This window comes from Neophocaena asiaeorientalis, unplaced genomic scaffold, assembly GCF_003031525.2.
Source record: "Neophocaena asiaeorientalis asiaeorientalis breed wild unplaced genomic scaffold, Neophocaena_asiaeorientalis_V1.1 scaffold333, whole genome shotgun sequence".
NCBI classification, from domain to species: Eukaryota; Metazoa; Chordata; class Mammalia; order Artiodactyla; family Phocoenidae; genus Neophocaena; species Neophocaena asiaeorientalis.
Genome location: NW_020173119.1, coordinates 345,853 through 364,386, shown reverse-complemented (window position 1 = coordinate 364,386; position 18,534 = coordinate 345,853). Strand labels below are relative to the sequence as shown.

The 18,534-nt window shown below is 43.8% G+C and overlaps 2 protein-coding genes across 2 annotated transcripts in view; one reads left to right on the top strand and one right to left on the bottom strand.

Moving 5' to 3' along the window:
* The window catches only part of ERCC6L (ERCC excision repair 6 like, spindle assembly checkpoint helicase), a 37,659-nt gene extending 29,561 nt beyond the window's left edge, over positions 1–8,098 (top strand). Inside the window, exon 2 of the mRNA XM_024744079.1 lies at positions 4,027–8,098. Coding sequence (XP_024599847.1) covers positions 4,027–7,708 — 3,682 coding nt within the window. The 3' untranslated portion in view covers positions 7,709–8,098. The remainder of the gene's footprint in view (positions 1–4,026) is intronic.
* A 2,250-nt stretch (positions 8,099–10,348) lies between these two features.
* On the bottom strand, positions 10,349–17,641 carry PIN4 (peptidylprolyl cis/trans isomerase, NIMA-interacting 4). The gene is made up of 3 exons (XM_024744080.1): positions 16,278–17,641; positions 10,911–11,030; positions 10,349–10,524 (listed from the first exon to the last, which is right to left on the bottom strand). The coding sequence occupies exons 1-3, from the start codon at positions 16,377–16,379 to the stop codon at positions 10,366–10,368; spliced, it is 381 nt and encodes a 126-aa protein (XP_024599848.1). The 5' UTR covers positions 16,380–17,641; the 3' UTR covers positions 10,349–10,365.
* Between the last annotated feature and the right edge of the window lie 893 nt (positions 17,642–18,534).

The following is an 18,534-nucleotide window of genomic DNA, read 5'->3' as shown; positions in this document are numbered from 1 at the left end:
GAACCCGTGTCCCCTGCATTGGCAGGCAAATTCTTAACCACTCTACCACCAGGGAAGTCCCAGTGATCCAGGTTTTGATGGACCAGTTTCCATTACTGGCATTCAGGTCATCTGCAGGTTGGCTCAGTAGATTTGGCTCGCAGGCTCCTTAGCTGTGACTCACTGGCTCCTTAGTCACGGCACGCAGGCTCCTTAGTTGTGGCATGCAAACTCTTAGTTACGGCATGCATGTGGGATGTAGTTCCCTGACCAGGGAACGAACCCGAGCCCCCTGCATTGGAAGTGTGGAGTCTTAACCACTGCGCTACCAGGGAAGTCCCCATCTGCAGTTTTTATGTCAGCCACACATGTTTTATTGATTCTGATTGAGAATCAAAAGACTTAACCAGTTGTGTATGATGTATCCACATGCGTCTTGAGAAGGGGACTGGATACATAGAGATGTGTCAGTGAGCTCCTTATGAGGGGGCTGGATCAGGATAGGGGAACTGAGTTCTTTTTAAAAAATTTTTATTGGGCTTCCCTTGTGGCACAGTGGTTGAGAGTCCGCCTGCCGATGCAGGGGACACTGGTTCGTGCCCCGGTCCGGTAATATCCTACATGCTGCGGAGCAGCTGGGCTCGTGAGCCATGGCCTCTGAGCCTGTGCGTCTGGAGCCTGTGCTCCGCAACGGGAGAGGTCACAACAGTGAGAGGCCCGCGTACCACACACACACACAAAAATTATTGAAATATAGTTGATTTACAATGTTGTGTTAGTTTCAGGTGTACAGCAAGATGATTCAGATATATATATCTGAATTAGATTCTTTTCCATTATAGGTTATGGGGAACTGAGTTCTTGTGGGAAGGACAGCGATAACTCTACTCACATGGACTGAGATTAGCAAGACCAGGCTCCTATACCACTACCAGAGGCCCTGTGGCTGGTGGTCAGGTTAGAAAAGAGCAACTTCTGGTTGCTTTGCAAGTGAAGCTGATAAAGTTTTATTGGGTTGGGGTCTTTGCATTTAGTTCCCTGTCTTGTCACATTCCAGAAGAACATCATAGGGAATGTTCCAAAGGGCCCTCCAGATTAAGGAAAACCTAGTGCCTGGCTCTGCAGTTTAAGCTTGTGTCTTTTCAGCTGCTGATTTGCAAACACTGCTTTGTTTAGCAGGGCTTAGCTTTTTGGCATATAGGTATAGGATGGCTAATTGGTTTCTCCTGGTAGGAAAACTTTGCAGCATCTATGCCTGGCATTCCCTCTGTGGAGAGGAAATGCTTCGCAAGGTATCAGGCAAGGAATGGAAAGGTGGAAGATGGGATGGAATTGTTGAGATGTTAGTTGGCTGTGGTTGAAGATTTTTGCATCCGGGGAAACAGAAAGTACTTTTGGGCAGAGATGGTTTTAAATGGCCACTTGGGCAGGATTTCTTAAGGCAAAGATCTTTAGGATGGGTTAGGACCCAGGGAATTAGCCGCTGGGCAGTTCTGCCAATGCAAGGGTAGCTTTGCAGGTACAGGACTTGTAGCCTATGTTTAATGGTTGTGTCTTTTTCCTCCAGGAGTTGTTTGTATGCAGTCTTTCCATATGTCCTTTAAAGCATTCCTTAAGGGAACCATATTCTAGGCATGTAATTTAGGGTACAATCATTAAAATGTAAAGGTTTTTGTTTTGTTGTCCCTTGCTATGGAATTAAAACTCTCTTTTGGGTTGACAGTTTTGCATCTGAATAGTTCTTTAACATGTAAGCATCTTTTTAAAACTATTAAATTTTGGAAAAAGTATTTGAGCCCATGAAGTATTAGCTGAGTTCTCCAGATCATTAGGGATCCTATGCATTACAGATGGACACATGATTGCAGTGGTAGTAAAAATGACATGTTTTCCTTCCAAGCCCAGGATTAAAGGGTAAGTGGCTAAATCAAACTGTATTACAGAAAGCATTGTAGTCTTGTAAATAACAAGATATCCAGAGCAGTGCTATAAAAAGCAGATTTCATTTTTTTCCTCCGATTCCATTATAGGGAAAGAATACCATCCTAGGTCCAACTTTGTTTTTGGAGAAGACAGGGTGGAGGGGAAGAGCTGAGATGCAGTATTAGATCTGCTAACTAGAGTGTTCCAGGGACTGGGAAGGTAGTTTGGCTGACAGCAGGGGGGTTTGACCCAGCCAGAAAGTGGTGGTGTCCAACGAATACTGAAAATTCCAGTTGTGGTTCAGGCAGAAGGTTGACAAATGTGGGAGTTCCAGAGGATGGGTAGAAAGAACTCAGTAGTATGAGTCTTGGGCTGGTGGTAAGAAGTCTAGGCAGGCAGTTGCCATTTTAGAGGTTGGTGCATGATTATGGGGACTCTGGCCCAAAACTAGGGTTCAGGGGCAGCACTTTTCTTTCTGGGGAGGAGGCCTGGCTGGAGTTAGAAGCCCAGGCTTCATAGGGGTTCAGGATACTGGGTAGATGACCGGTTCGGGAACTTGGAGACAATCTAACAGTAATAAAAAATGACATAGACCAAGGCAGAAGACCAGTTATCCAGGTGAAGACACCCTGGGGGTGGGAAGGGCCAGGATGAAAGGGAGAACACTGAATGGGTTCAGGGTCTGGCTCTCGGGTAGAGGAGCCTAGTGGTCACCACTATAGCATCATGTTTGAGATCGAGTAACGGGGAATGTAACTTAATTCTAAAGCCCACCAGAGTAGGGGAGGTGGGCAGCTAACCTGCCAGGGTAGGAATGGCAGAGTTTTGTAGCCAGTGGGCTCTTTTCTTCGTTTCTTATATTCTTGCCTCCTTTATCAAAGATAAGGTGACCATATGTGTGTGGGTTTATCTCTGAGCTTTCTATCCTGTTCCATTGATCTATATTTCTGTTTTGACACGTTATATTTGGAAAATAAAGTTAGTAGGGCTTGGGGGACTGTTGGCTAAGGGGTGAGGTGGTTAAAAAGAGGGAGAAGTCAAGGATGCCTCATATTTGGTTTGGAGATCAAGGATGATCTTTCTATTTCTAGCTTATATGGCTAAGTGGATGGTAGTGTCATTTATTACCACACAAATGGGGAAGCATGTTTATTTATTTATGCATTCATGCATGCTGCACCAGGTCCCAGTTGTGGCACACGGGATCTTAGTTGTGGCATGCAGCCTTCTTGGTTGCAGCATGCAGACTCTTAGTTGTGGTATCCATGTGGGATCTAGTTCCCCAACCAGGGGTCGAACCCGGACCCCCTGCATTGGGAGCACAAAGTCTTAGCCACTGGACCACCAGGGGAGTCCCGAGAAGCACGTTTTAAGAGAGGAAATAATAAGTTTAATTTGGGATTAATTGAATTGGAGGTGCATGTGAAACTTTCAAGTGGAGATGTCCAGAAGGTAATTGGAATATGGGTCTAGACTAGAGCTTGAGGGCAAGCCCTGTTGGAGAAAGTGCTTTAGGAGTTATGAGCACATAGGTGGGAGTGGAACCTCTGGGAGACGATGAGGAAAGAGTAAAAGGAGTGAGAAGAGGGCCCAGGACTGAGCCCTTGCGGAGGAAGAATAGGAGCCTAAGAAGGACAAAGAGAAGAAAGGGCCAGCGATGGGGGAGGAAACCAGGTGGAATCTACAGGAATCCGGTGGAAGGAGGGAATTGTAAGGAGAGAGTAATCAATAGTGTGAATAGAGGTCCAGAAATATAAGGTCCGAGAAGTGCCCATGTATCTTCCTGTTTCGATGCTCCCACAATATAGGTTGGTTTGTTACTGTATGTGCAATAACCTTTCCACATACATTTCCTACAACTAATGCGTGAAGTTGTTGCTGGCAGTGTCTGGTGGATATTTGTGTCTTCTTAAGTGGTGCCAGCTTTCATTGGCATCTTCTGTGCTCATCTTTCCCATCCTGAATTGAGGATATTGAAAGCTCAACTGTGGCTTGGATTCCAAAATGGACTCTAAAGTGTTCTTAGACTGAATGTTCAATCCGTTTCCTTTCTTTCTAATCTCCTACCTATCAATCTCTCTCTCTCTATATCTTTTTTTAAACTTTTTTTTTTTTTTTTTACAGATACGTGAAAGAGGCCAAAGAAGCGACTAAGAATGGAGATCTGGAAGAAGCACTTAAACTTTTCAATTTGGCAAAGGACATTTTTCCCAATGAAAAGGTGATGAGCAGAATCCAAAAACTACAGGAAGCCTTGGAGGAGTTGGCAGAACATGGAGATGATGAATTCACGGATGTGTGCAACTCTGGCCTGCTGCTCTATCGAGAACTGCACAACCAACTATTTGAGTACCAGAAGGAAGGTGTAGCTTTCCTCTATAGCCTGTATAGGGATGGAAGGAGAGGTGGTATTCTGGCAGATGATATGGGATTAGGAAAGACTGTTCAAATCATCGCTTTCCTTTCTGGTATGTTTGATGCTTCACTTGTGAACCATGTGCTACTGATCATGCCAACCAGTCTCATCAGCACGTGGCTAAAAGAATTTGTCAAGTGGACCCCAGGAATGAGAGTCAAAACCTTTCACGGTCCTAGCAAGGATGAACGTACCAGAAACCTCAGTCGGATTCAGCAAAGGAATGGTGTCATTATCACCACGTACCAAATGTTAATCAATAATTGGCAGCAACTTTCCAGCATGAATGGCCAAGAGTTTGTGTGGGACTATGTCATCCTTGATGAAGCACATAAAATAAAAACCTCATCTACCAAGTCAGCAATATGTGCTCGTGCAATTCCTGCCAGTAATCGCATCCTCCTCACAGGAACCCCGATCCAGAATAATTTACAAGAACTGTGGTCCCTGTTTGATTTTGCTTGTCAAGGGTCCCTGCTAGGAACATTAAAAACTTTTAAAATGGAGTACGAAAATCCTATTACTAGAGCAAGAGAGAAGGATGCTACTCCAGGGGAAAAAGCCTTGGGATTTAAAATATCTGAAAACTTAATGGCAATCATAAAGCCCTATTTTCTTAGGAGGACTAAAGAAGAGGTACAGAAGAAAAAGTCAAGCAACCCAGAGGTCCAGCTTAGTGAAAAGAGTCCAGATGTTGGTGTCATATGTGAAATGCCTTCCCTTTCCAGAAAAAATGATTTAATTATTTGGATACGTCTTGTACCTTTACAGGAAGAAATATACAGGAAATTTGTGTCTCTAGATCATATCAAGGAGTTGTTAATGGAGACACGCTCACCTTTGGCTGAGCTAGGTGTCTTAAAGAAGCTCTGTGATCATCCTAGGCTGCTATCTGCACGGGCTTGTGGTTTGCTGAATCTAGGAGCTGTCAAATTCTCTGTTCAAGATGAAATTGAAGGGGAAGATTCCTCAGATGTGGACCATATTGATCAAATAAGTGATGATGCACTGATGGAAGAATCTGGAAAAATGATATTTCTAATGGACCTGCTTAAGAGACTGCGAGACGAAGGGCATCAAACTCTGGTGTTTTGCCAGTCAAGACGAATTCTAAACATCATCGAACGCCTGTTAAAGAATAGGCACTTTAAGATATTGAGAATCGATGGAACAGTTACTCATCTTGTGGAACGAGAAAAAAGAATTAGCTTATTCCAGAAAAATAAAGATTACTCTGTTTTTCTGCTTACCACTCAAGTAGGTGGTGTTGGCTTAACACTAACCGCAGCAAGTAGAGTGGTCATCTTTGACCCTAGCTGGAATCCTGCAACTGATGCTCAAGCTGTGGATAGAGTTTACCGAATTGGACAAAAAGAAAATGTTGTAGTTTATAGGCTAATCACTTGTGGAACTGTAGAGGAAAAAATATACAGAAGACAGGTTTTCAAGGACTCATTAATAAGACAAACTACTGGTGATAAGAAGAACCCTTTCCGATATTTTAGTAAACAAGAATTGAGAGAGCTCTTTACAATTGAGGATTTTCAGAACTCTGCAACCCAGATGCAGCTTCAGTCTTTGCATGCTGCTCAGAGGAGATCTGATAAGAAACTAGATGAACATATTGCCTTCCTGCACTCTTTGAGGATAGCTGGAATCTCAGACCATGATTTGATGTACACACACGACCTATCTGTTAAAGAAGAGCTTGATGTGATCGAAGACTCTCACTATATTCAGCAAAGGGTTCAGAAAGCTCAATTCCTTGTTGAATTCGAGTCTCAAAATACAGAGTTCTTAATGGAAAGACAAAAAGCTGGAAACGAGGGGATATGGCTGAGAGAACCTGTATTTCTTTCTCAAACAAAGAAGAAATGCCATGAATTAAATAAACCACAGCCTCGGCCTTCACCTCTTCTACCAACTCACCACACCCAGGAAGAAGAAATCAGTCCCCAAATGGCAAGTGTAATCATTGAGGATCTGCCCGAAGAGAGTGAAAAACAAGATCTCGCCAGGAGAAAGATGAGCGTTACCATCCCACAAGATGGTAGGCACCCGTGTGCAAGTACATTTGATGCTGATTTTGTAGCTACTTTACCCAAGGGGTGTGAAGATGTAGAAGAGATTTGGACTGACTCTGTATCAGGAATGGCTCTCCAAAAAGAGGCATCGCAAGAGGGGCCTATGCGGGAGGCACAGCAAGAGAGCCCTCAGGGAAGTTTCAATTTTTTACCTAGCAAGTCAGTCAGAGCTGATCTTGGGCCAAATCTAGATCAACTAGAGGAGGATGAGATTTTACATCACTGCAATCCCTGGCCTGCTAATCCCGAAATAAAGGAATATCAAAGGCCAGAATCGAATGTATCTGTTATTAAGATAGCTGATGATGACTTAGCAGCAGCCCACAGTGCACTACAGGATGCTCAAGTGAATGAGGCCAAGTTGGAAGAGGAACCTTTAGCATCTTCAGCACAGTATGCATGTGACTTCAATCTTTTCTTGGAAGATTCTGCAGACAATGGACAAAATTTTTCCAGTCAGTCTTTGGAGCATGTGGAGAAAGAAAATAGCTTGTGTGGCTCTGCAGCTAATTCCAGAGCAGAGTCTGTGCATAGCAAAGCATGTCTCAGTGTGGATCTTTCTGAGAAAGATGATGAGCCAGAAGAAGTAGTAGTTAATGTGAAAGTCAGAAGGAAAGCTAGATGTATCGATTCAGACGATGAAGTTGAACATGATACTTTTATTACAGATACTTCAGGCACAAACCCATTCAACACATCTCCCTTCCCGTTTTTATCTGTAAAACAATTTGATGCCTCAACTCCCAAAAATGACATCAGTCCACCTGGAAGGTTCTTTTCACCTAAAATATCTGATAGTTTAAATAAGTCTATAAACTCTAGAAGATCCCTGGCTTCTAGGAGGTCTCTTATTAATGTGGTTTTAGACCATGTGGAGGATATGGAGGAAAGACTTGACAATAGCAGTGAAGCAAAGGTTGTTGAAGATTACCTGGAGGAAGGAGCGGAGGAAAGCAGTGGTGAAGCCCCAGAGCATACAGAAGAAGATCCTTCCAGAGAAACACTGTCTTCAGAAAATAAGTCTAGCTGGTTAAGTACACCTAAGCCTGGTGCTCTGGCTCAGGAGACCTTTCCTGGTGACCCTGAGCCTTTGTCTGGTGGACAGTTGGTTGACTCTCCCCAGGATGAGGCACTGGAGGCTGCAGACGACTATGAGACTCTTGTCTTGCGTGGAAAAGAACTGAAAGAGTGTGGAAAAATACAGGAAGCCTTAGACTGCTTAGTTAAAGCACTTGACATAAAAAGCTCAGATTCTGAAGTCATGCTCATGACTTTAAGTTTGTATAAGCAACTTAATAAAACTTGAGAATATAACCTGTTTATTGTATTTTAAAGCAAAACTGAGTATAAGGTAATTTGTTCCCATAATTGGATTCTTTGGGAGCATGAAGCATTCAGGCTTAAGGTGACAGAAGTCAAAAAGGGAGTTTTTGTTTCCAACTTTTTTTTGTAAATTTTGCCTTTACCACCTGCTCCTGCTTTCTCCTATACATATATTCTGGTATTCTGAGCACGAGGTTAATATTTCTTTACTCAAATATTCTTGTATTTTTCTTTTAGGCATACTCTATAAACGTAATAGAACTGTGTTATTTCTAGAGAAATTTTTGTAACATTACTCTGGCCATTTTAAATTTTATTCTGAAAATGATCAATTTTGTATATCACAGTTCAGATAATATTAAAGTTACTTTTCATTTACTTTCTTTCACTGAGATGATTGATATTGGCAAATGCATATAAAAATTCATTTAGGCAGAAGTTTGTCATTAGTATTCCAGATCTAAGACCCACTTAACATGCTATTGTAGGCTCTCGGTTCACTATAGCCGAAGACTAGGATAAGCTACCTGGTGCTGGGCTTCTTTATCACAGGTACCCTACCCTGGAGTCCCTTTGCCTACCATTTGGCCATCCTTTAGTCACCACCAGCTGCATTCTGACACATGCTAGCACATTGTATCTTTGGGTTGTAGACTGAAAAGGAGTTCGTTTGGTTCCCTCCCAGAAACATAAAGTGCAGCACAGCACTCTGTGCTCTGTCACTGGAGAATTTATCAAGTACTGACTATGTATTAGGTACTCTACATAGGTTTCTTGTTTAATCCTTTGAGGTCGAGGGTAGCATTTCCATTTTTTAGTTGAGGAAATGGCTCAGTGAGGCTGTGACCTGCCCAAGATCACGCAGTAAGGGGTGAAATGGATTGTTAACCGTGTGTTACCTAGTGAAAAGCCACTATAATAATTGACCTTTTTTTTTTTTTAGCGCTTTAGTTTTTCATTATTTATTTATTTTGGCTGCACTGGATCTGTGTTGCTGTGCACAGGCTCTCTCTAGTTGCGGCGAGCAGTGGCTTCTCTTGTTGCAGAGCACGGGCTCCAGGCACGTGGGCTTCAGCAGTTGTGTGCACGGGCTTAGTTGCTCTGCAGCATGTGGCATCTTCCAGGACCAGGGCTGGAACCCATGTCCCCTGCATTGGCAGGCAGATTCTTAACCACTGCGCCACCAGGGAAGCCCCTAGGTTATTTATTGATAGTACAAAATTTTGCTCTTACCGAAAGAAATTATTACAGTTGCCCCTCAGTATCCAAGGGGGATTGCTTCCAGGACTCCCTGCGGATACCAAACTCCGCAGATGCTCAAGTCCCTCATATAAAATGGTGTAGTATTTACATATAACCTACACACATTCTCACATGTACTTTAAAATCATCTGTAGATTACTTATAATACCTAATACAACATAAATATAAATTGCAAATAGTTTGTAGATACAGTATAAGTGTTATGTGAATAGTTAGGCCTGTGCATGGCAAACTCAAGTTTTGCTTTTTGGAAGTTTCTGGAATTTTTAAATTAATTTTTGGCTGCGTTGGGTCTTCGTTGCTGCCCGTGGGCTTTCTTTAGTTGCAGCAAGTGGGGGCTACTCTTCGTTGCGGTGCATGGGCTTCTCATTGTGGTGGCTTCTGTTGTTGTGGAGCATGGGCTCTAGGCGCATGGGCTTCAGTAGTTGTGGCTCACGGGCTGTAGAGCACAGGCTCAGTAGTTGTGGCGCACGAGCTTAGTTGCTCCGCGGCACGTGGGGTCCTCCTGGACCAGGGCTTGAACCCGTGTCCCCTGCATTGGCAGGCGGATTCTTAACCACTGCGCCGCCAGGGAAGTCCAGCCCTGGAATTTTTAAAAAAATATTTTTGATCTGCAGTTGGTTGAATCTGTGAATGCAGAACCGTGGATACAGACGACTGACTAATATTTTAGGGAGGGTGATATGATTGAATTCCCGGACCAGGGCTCAAACCTGTGTCCCCTGCATTGGCAGGTGGATTCTTAACCACTGCACCACCACGGAAGCCCCTAGAGATGGTTTCTAAGTTAACTTATGGGATATACTGAGAATCAGATAAAGCAGTTCTCAGAGGGAAGGGACTAACAGGTTAAAAGGAGTCTGCTTGACTTATCTTTTTTTTTTTATAAACGTCAAGTTTTTTTTTTGGTAGGAGTTTATTAATTAATTTTTTTTGGCTGTGTTGGGTCTTCGTTTCTGTGTGAGGGCTTTCTCTAGTTGTGGCAAGCAGGGGCCACTCTTCATTGCGGCACGCGGGCCTCTCAGTATCGCAGCCTCTCTTGTTGCGGAGCACAGGCTCCAGAGGCGCAGGCTCAGTAGTTGTGGCTCACGGGCCTAGTTGCTCCGCGGCATGTGGGATCCTCCCAGACCAGGGCTCGAACCTGTGTCCCCTGCATTAGCAGACAGATTCTCAACCACTGTGCCACCAGGGAAGCCCCTGCTTGACTTATCTTAAAGAACCACTGACTGGATACCTACTGCCGTGCACACCAACATTTACCCACCTGATTCTGCACCCACAAACCCATGATGACAGAGTTCATAAAATACGAGGATTATTCAACACCTTTTAAATAAATAAACAACGTATAAAACACATGTAGTCTTTCATATAATTTTATTTTCTCCCTTCAATCATTATAATATGATACCCGAATTTTGTCTTAACTGGAGGATCCGTAAACACAGGCTTATCCAGCACACTTATAGGCAAGGCGAATGCTGCTTCTTGAAATGGTCCCACCATGGACCCTCTGGTCATCCAACCCAAGTCGCCCTGAAAAATCCAAAAGATTTGTGATGTCAAGTGGCCCTGAAGAGGGCACAGTTCTACTGTAGCTTGAGAATTTCCCAACACAAATGCTAAGGTTCCTAGGTTTATTCATCTGGGCTGGAGAGAAGTAGGCTCGACAAGGACAAACGGGGCTGAACCCTGGGCTGAACATACAAACACTCACAATGTTGCTGGGTGTCTGTTAGTTGTGCAAGTTTGGTTATGCCTAGGTTTAGACAAAGGTGACCCGTATTCAACTGTTCACAAGTTGGACATTTCTGCTTTTTTAAGATCTTTAAGATACAGCTAAAATTAATGGCGAAACAGAAATAATCCCTACTGCTGTGTGTCCTCCATGGGGGACGTTTTAAATGATGAGTGCACCATACCCCTTGCCTGGCTTTATCTTCACTATATTGTGTGGCCACTTCATTGAATTTCATTCCAGACTTTAACTTTTCCATGGCTTCCAAGATTTTTCCATGTTTTTCACACAGAATGTGTCTGACCTACAAGGAAAAAATATGTGCACGTAATACATGGAGACCCAAATGATTCCCTTCCTCACAGTACAGCAGTCATGTCAGGACTACCCCCCACTAGTGAAAAAAACACATTCGCTCATGGCAACAGAAAATCCTGGAAGTCTGCCCAGTTGGGCGATGGCCACAAACCCATTTCCCATATCAAGACAATATCTCAGAACCCAGATTTAGATGGAAAATGGGCACCTGGCTGTGGGAAGCTCCCAGCCTTTACCATGTTACCTCAATGGTAACAGGAGGAGGAAACATGATAATGCTTGAGAGCTTAGGTCGAGTCAAATCCCCACTCTCCTGTATGATCTTAGGCATTTTTTTTTTAGGCTGTACCTCACAGCATGCAGGATCTTAGTTTCCCAGCCAGGGATTAACCACTGAACCACCAGGGAAGTCCCTTAGGCATGTTTTTAAACCTCTAAATGTTTCCCCATTTGTGCACTGAGATAACAGTACCTATATGTTCTCATAGGGTTGTGAAGATTGAGGTGATGCAGCTAGCACTCAATAAAGGTTAGCTATTATTTCATCAGAGTGGGGATGATATGAAAAAAACCCACCAGGAAATACTTTTCACCAAAAGAGGCCCAATGTATAAAGCCTCCCCACAATTTAACACTTTGAAAACGAATCATATGTTGAAGATTAAGAATACTCAACCCGGGGACTTCCCTGGTGGTGCAATGGTTAAGAATCCGCCTGCCAATGCAGGGGGCACTGGTTTGATCCCTGGTCAGGGAACTAAGATCCCACATGCCGCGGGGTAACTAAGCTTGTGTACCACAACTACTGAGATTGCCCGCCTCAAGTAGAGCCCATGTGCTGCAAAAACTACAGAGCGCACGCGCTCTGGAACCCATGCACCGCAACTAAAGAGCCCATGCAACCTGGAGCTTGCTCGCCACAACTGGAGAAGAGAAAAACCGCACACCACAACTAGAGAGAAGCCCGCGAGCTGCAACGAAGGATCCCGCGTGTCGCAGCTAAGCCCCAACACAGCCAAAAATAAAATAAATAACAAATAAATCTTTTTAAAAAAGAATACTCAACCCTAGAGAAGTATTCAAATGTAACCTATATTTACATAAAGCCATGTTTTTAAAAAATCACTATATCCTTAAAAATGATTTTGTCAAGATATCTGTTTTGTAGGATTTCCCATTTCTCTATTCTATTCAAATAGAATCCGTTATTCATTTCTTACTGTCGTGTACTAGGGTGGGGGCTAAAGGTGTCTCCCTGTAGAGACAGACAAACCATGGCTGTCCTCAGGATTCAATTACTGAAACTGGGGTGAGAGGATCCCTGACTGGAGGAGCGACACAGGAGATACAGACACAGCAAAGGAAAGAATGTATCAAAAAGTAGGGCTCAGGGAGGCAAACTTCTATAGAATGTGTCCAGCACTGTCCACGGGAGACAGGGACAAACAGTCTGGACACTAGAGAGACACATGTTGGGGGACGAGGATGGCTTCTCAGACCTCATCTTGGCCTGGCTAAAACACCTTCTCAACTGCCTCCGTCTTTCCGCTTCCACACTCACAAAGCAGCCTTCTGGTTCAATGATTGGAAAGTGCACACAGCATTCATGATCATAGAAAGGGGATCCCATCCACCACTTTATAAATGAATAAACAAGTATTCTGCTTTAGACAGTTTGATGGGTTAGACATAATGAGTCTGTAGTACCTGTGGAGTTTGCAAGTGTGACCGACCAACTGGCAACTGTATGAGACTGGTGTCTTAGGAGAGACCAAGCTCCAGAGAATGTGGGAGTGATGAGCATGGAAGTAGCAGCTGACACTATGGGAGGTGACAGATCACCCTGGGAGGCTACACAGAATGAGAAGAGGAGGAAAGCAGACTCAAGACATCCGTGGAGAATATCAATGTGTAAGCAATAAGCAAAGAAAGAAGCTCAACAAGCATGATAAAAACGAAGGGCCAGACAGGTAGAGAGAAAGGTGTGTTAAAAGAAACCAAGGCAAGAGAAAGTTTCAAGGACGAAATGCTCAACAGGGTCAAATGCTTCAGAGTGATCAGGTTAGAAGTACAATCACTTTAGCAATGATTGACTGAGGACCTTAGCAAAAGCTGTTTCAGAAGAGTAGTAAGTACAGAAGCCAGGCTGCAGCAACTGACTGAGGAAGTAACAGGAAGCAGGCCGGTAATGTGGGTGGGGTTTCCCCAACTAACTGAGTTAGAAAAGAAGGAGAAAGGGCTCTAGTCAAAGGGAAAGGGTCACAGTCACGGATATATTTTAAAGGTCCCTGGCTATATTTTCAGAATGAAGGGAAAGATGCAGTAAAGAGGGAAAGGTTGAAGACAGAGCAAAGAAAGAGGGTGGAGATAAATGAAGGAGCAAGGCTGGGCATTCAGAGCACTGCTGGAAAAATCAGTTAGCCTTAAAGGAAGAGAGGTAAGAGAGATGAGGGAGGTGTGGGTGAAGGTAACTTTGTTGGTAGGGGGCTGGGAAGCCATGAGTTCGTGACTAAAGTTCTAGTTTCCATTTTCTTGTGACAATTATAACAATATTTCAGTTATCGAGTACTTAATACTCGCTAGGCACTGTGCTAAGCGCTTTACATGTGTGATCTCATGAAATCCTCACACCAACCCCATGAGACTGGATCAGTGTTTCTCAACTCTGGCAAATGTCAGAATCACACCAAGAGCTTCTAAAAAATATATCAAGGTCCAGTCCCCACCCGCCAGAGATTCTGAGGCAGCTGGTCTGGGGTGGGTCCCTAGGCACTGAGACTTTTAGAAGCTCTTCAGGTGAATCTGATGTACACAGGTGTTGAGAACCCTGGATGAAGTTGTCTGCTGACTGACTGAAGGAGGGTGGTGGATGGCTTGAGGCAAGTGGCAAAGGATCGCTGTGCAGTACTGAGGGCCCAGCTCAGGTTAGAGACCAGGAATCAGTGGCCCCAACCCCTGAGGCTGTGTGACTCTCCAGTGGGGCCCAGCAGTTCTGGGTCTGAGTGTAAAGAAAGTAGATAATTGGATTGATCCTGAGCTGTAGTCTGGCAGGTGGATGCAGTGGATGACCCAAAGAAAAAGGAGGTGGGGCTCCTTGATCCTGTGGTCAAACCCTTCCATCTAATTTCCAGCCTACAAGACATACAGGACTTGGAGAACAGACATGAGGCCTTAGAGAAGGTGAGGCGAACGGGGCAGGCTTGAGGGCCTGCCTGGAAGTCTGTGTGTGGAGAGAAACAGGACAGGATTGGGGGAGGTGGGAAGTGAGGTTCGGCAGGTGGGTTTCAGAATCTGGGCAGCTCTAGTGACACAGGGCAGGGGTGGGTTCAGGAGTGGGGTCTGAAGCAGAATAGCAGGATGTGGAAGGAGCCTAGATCCTAAAAGGCTGGAGGGTTTGGGGTCCCTCCCCTGCTGGGGCCTTCACAAACACTGACAACCCAGCTATACTCTAGCAGGTGAACAGTTCAACACACTATGGCACTTCCATTCCACGGAACACTACTCAGTAACACAAAGGAACAGACTATGGATACACACAACCGGAATGAAATCTCCAGAGAACTATGCTGAGCGGAAAAAAATCCAATCCCGAAAGGTTACACACTGTATCATTTCACTCATATGGAAATCATAAAATTACAGAAATGAAGAAGAGATTAGTCACTGCTCTGGGGTCAAGGAGGGGGCAGGGGTAGGGGTGGGAGGGAAGTGGGCATCACTATAAAAGGGCAACAGGAGGAATCCCTGGGGTGATGAAAATGTTCTGGATCTTGACTGTAGCAATGACAATCTCCTGGTTGTGCTAATGTACTAGGGTTTTGTAAGATGTTACCATTGGGGAAACGGTAAAAAGTACATTTACATGTATAAAAGGTACATCTACCTTACAACTGAATGTGAATCTAAAATTATCTCAAAAGAAAAAGCTTAACAAAAGAGTTTAATCCTAATTGACTTTCCTAGCTTATTACATGCCACTCCTTTCCATATACCTCAGGTATAGCCACACTGAACTTATTTTTTTCCAGAAAGGACGAGATGCCTCTTTAAAGCCATATGCAGTGGAGCAGTCTCTTAGGTTAGGTGCTTGTGAAAGTCAGCACATAACAGTCAAAATTACCCTACAACAACACTTATGAAGATGGTGTACTTGAAACCAACACGTCAGCCCTCAGTAAGCCCAACACAGCCTGTCTCCCACACCTGTGTTGTAACAATGACCGCTTCTTCAGCTGGACCCCAGGACGAAGTAGCTGGCTTGCATTCAGGCACCATGTTTTATGAAAATTATCTTTGGATACCAGAATCCCACTTTACATGGTTGGATATTCATACATGAATGGAGGTCGACTATGGAAAATCAAATTCATGTCTCCCATCTCTCTCTCTCTCTCTCTCTGGGTTCACTGAGTAGAAAAGTGGGCAGAATGGCCCACACTCTTTACATTCGCTCTCCTTTTCTTTGGCTGCATGTGTATGGGTGCATTTATATGATACAACTCTACTACAGCTCTTCTCATATAGCGATGAAATTTCTTTCTTTACCTAACTGCTCCCGACTAGACTGTGATAACAGGGACCATCTCTTACCTGCTTTTTTTTTAAATACCCAGAATTCAATACACTGCTTAGCACAGGGCAGATGTCACTAAATCTTTAATGAATGAATGAATCAAAGTATGGAACCCAATAAACTGACTGAAATGTGGTAACTGCCTTGTTACATAGCACTAAGCGGTGTAATTCTGTTTGCAGATTATATTTTCCCAGGGCAGACACCCCTCTGGCACTAGGTCAAGTACTTCAAGTAATTATTTGCAACCATCTCCCCTCATTTTCATGGTCAGGGCTCTGGCTTGTAGGTCACCAGCAGGGGAGCTATCTAATGAGACCCGTGCCTTTGCCTGTTCATCTCAGTTCTTCGTTTTGTCAAATATTATTTCGTCCTGAGAAATAATTCATTCACTTACTTGGGAAGACCTAACAACACATTTTAAGGAAAAATACTAGAGTATGAAGAAATTCTGGATGTCTGAGAAAACATTTGAGAAAATATTTAAAAGGAATTACTTTTCATAAATGAAAGTGATCTATTATTTTCCACTTTTGTGCTATCATACATCAGTATTAGGTTAGCCTTAGGATGAGTTAAGCATACTGTCTTTTCCTTTTATGTGAACCAAAATAACAAATGTATATTATTTAACATGAAAAAAAGGAACAAGTAACTCACCTTTACTGCATTGCCACCACCTTTGGGACCCTGAGCCTTCTTGTCAGAACTATCACTCCCAGAGGCTGCTTTTCCTTTAGAGAAGAGATGACAGGTACTCATTTAAACTGCACCTTCACCTTGTTATGTACGGAAAAGTTCAACACAATAGGAGCTGATACTTCCATCATAGCACCAAGCTTCAAAAGGGAACGCTGTAGACACTTTACTACATCAAGCTAAATTAACCTGTGACTCACCTCTTAAAACAGGAAATTTGTGCCCTACATAAAGCCTTCAAGGAAAATGGATACACAAGTGAGTGTGCTAATAGTTGAATGGGAGCGCCAAAAGCCTGGCACAGATTCTCTGGACCCAATATGAAATCCTGCCTTCTAAGGGCAAACCCCTGAGCTCCTGTGAGATTTCTAATAAGCACCGCAACTATGTATCTGAATACTCACAATTCCAGTAAGTAAAATCTCCAAGAATATATTTTAAATAAAGATCAAATTTCCCACCACCCATATTTGGCTAAAGAACACATTGATGTCCAAACTCCTGGAGTCGACTACATTGCCTATTGATACCTTCCTAAGAAAAGATATCGATATTCAGATTAAGAACCACTGGCAGCATTCTACATTTTACTACTGTGTCATTTTGCTACTATACCAACTTCTGTATTGATGGCAGCATACTTACTGTTAGAGGCTGATATTCCTAAGAACTATTGTTGTATTAAGTGTTCAGTTCAATAAACATTTCCTAAATAACTAAGTTCCAGGCACTGGGGATACAAAGATGAACAAGCCATGGTACCTTCCTTCAGGGAGCTCATATACTACTGGGGAAGATGGTTATGTAAAGTTATGTAAAATAGATCTTTTCAGGAGAATGAGCTATGCTCTATAGACAGGGTGCTGTGGAAGCACAAAGGGACATTTTAGCCAGTCAGGGAAGCTTTCCTGGATGAGTAGGAGCTGACCAGGCAAAGAAAGGACATAGGTGAGGAGACATTCCAGGGTGAGGGAACAGTGTAGTATGTGCAGGTAACTATGGGTGAAGCCAAATCTGAGGTGGGAGTGCTGTGAGATGAGCCCAGGGGAGGTGGTTGAGGATTAGGGCATGAGGGCCTGTGGGCCCCATTAAGGAACTTGGAATTTATCCTATAAGTAATTTATCCTATAAGTAATAGGGAGCCATTGAAAAATTTTATTCAGGAGACTCCATCTTACTTGTCTTAGTATCTCCAAAGCCTAGCACACAGCAGTTGTTCAATAAATGCTCAACCAAACTGAAAATCCAACATGCTGACCACCAAATGCCTAAGAAAATGTTACTGCCAAAGGAGTTTTATTACACCAAACTCTTCAAGGGGTTTGCTGTATATTCACTCTAGAACAATGATACCTTCCAATTATTCCATCCTCTCCCCCACGGGATGCTGTCATCTTCTGACTGCCACCTCACTCCCTGATTGACTGACAACTCTGGCAGCAACTGCAGGCTTCCTTTCCACCCTCACCACTGCCATCGTCTTGGATGACCTCACCATCTATGCAGAGGAATCATCCAACAGTCTAATCTCACAGTTCTGGACCTCCTTCCCAAATGCCCATGCCTTTTACTCCAGGCCACCTGTTGCCAGGGGCACACGATGGAACTGTGCCACTCAGAACTAGTAATTCAGTCTCTGGCTACAACTCTGTTCTTCCAGCTTTCTCATGCCTCATTCCCACAACACGGGCTCTTTAATTTCACAGAACCGCCTCCCCATTCAGTCCCTTTATCCTGCTATGTCCCCCTAGACTATCAGACTTCTCATTCCCTTCCCAGTCTGGATCCCATGCTTGATCATCTGAACTGCGTCCCCACTGGCACCCTTAATTCCCTTGTGTTGCTTTCCTTCTATTATCATTGTCCAACAAAACCTCAACCTTGGCTCAAGTCTACACCTAGCTCTTTTCAGTCCTGTATTGTGCCACTTATATGGTACTAGGTAAATCATGACTAAGCAGATCGTGTCCTCTACAAATTCATGGCCTTCAATCTTAGGCTCTCAGCCCTGAGGGAAATCCTTTTGTAAGTGTTTCATCCCCTTTCCCATCACCCCAACGACTATTCCAAACCTTTACCACTCTCAAGACCCCTACCCAGTCCCTACCCCGCAGTCTTAAAAACTACATCCCCATGCTTTTCAAATAAACCTTCCAGAGAAGTCCACACTGACTGTCTCCCATTTATCACTTCCTGGTCAGTCTTCTAGTAACTGGCC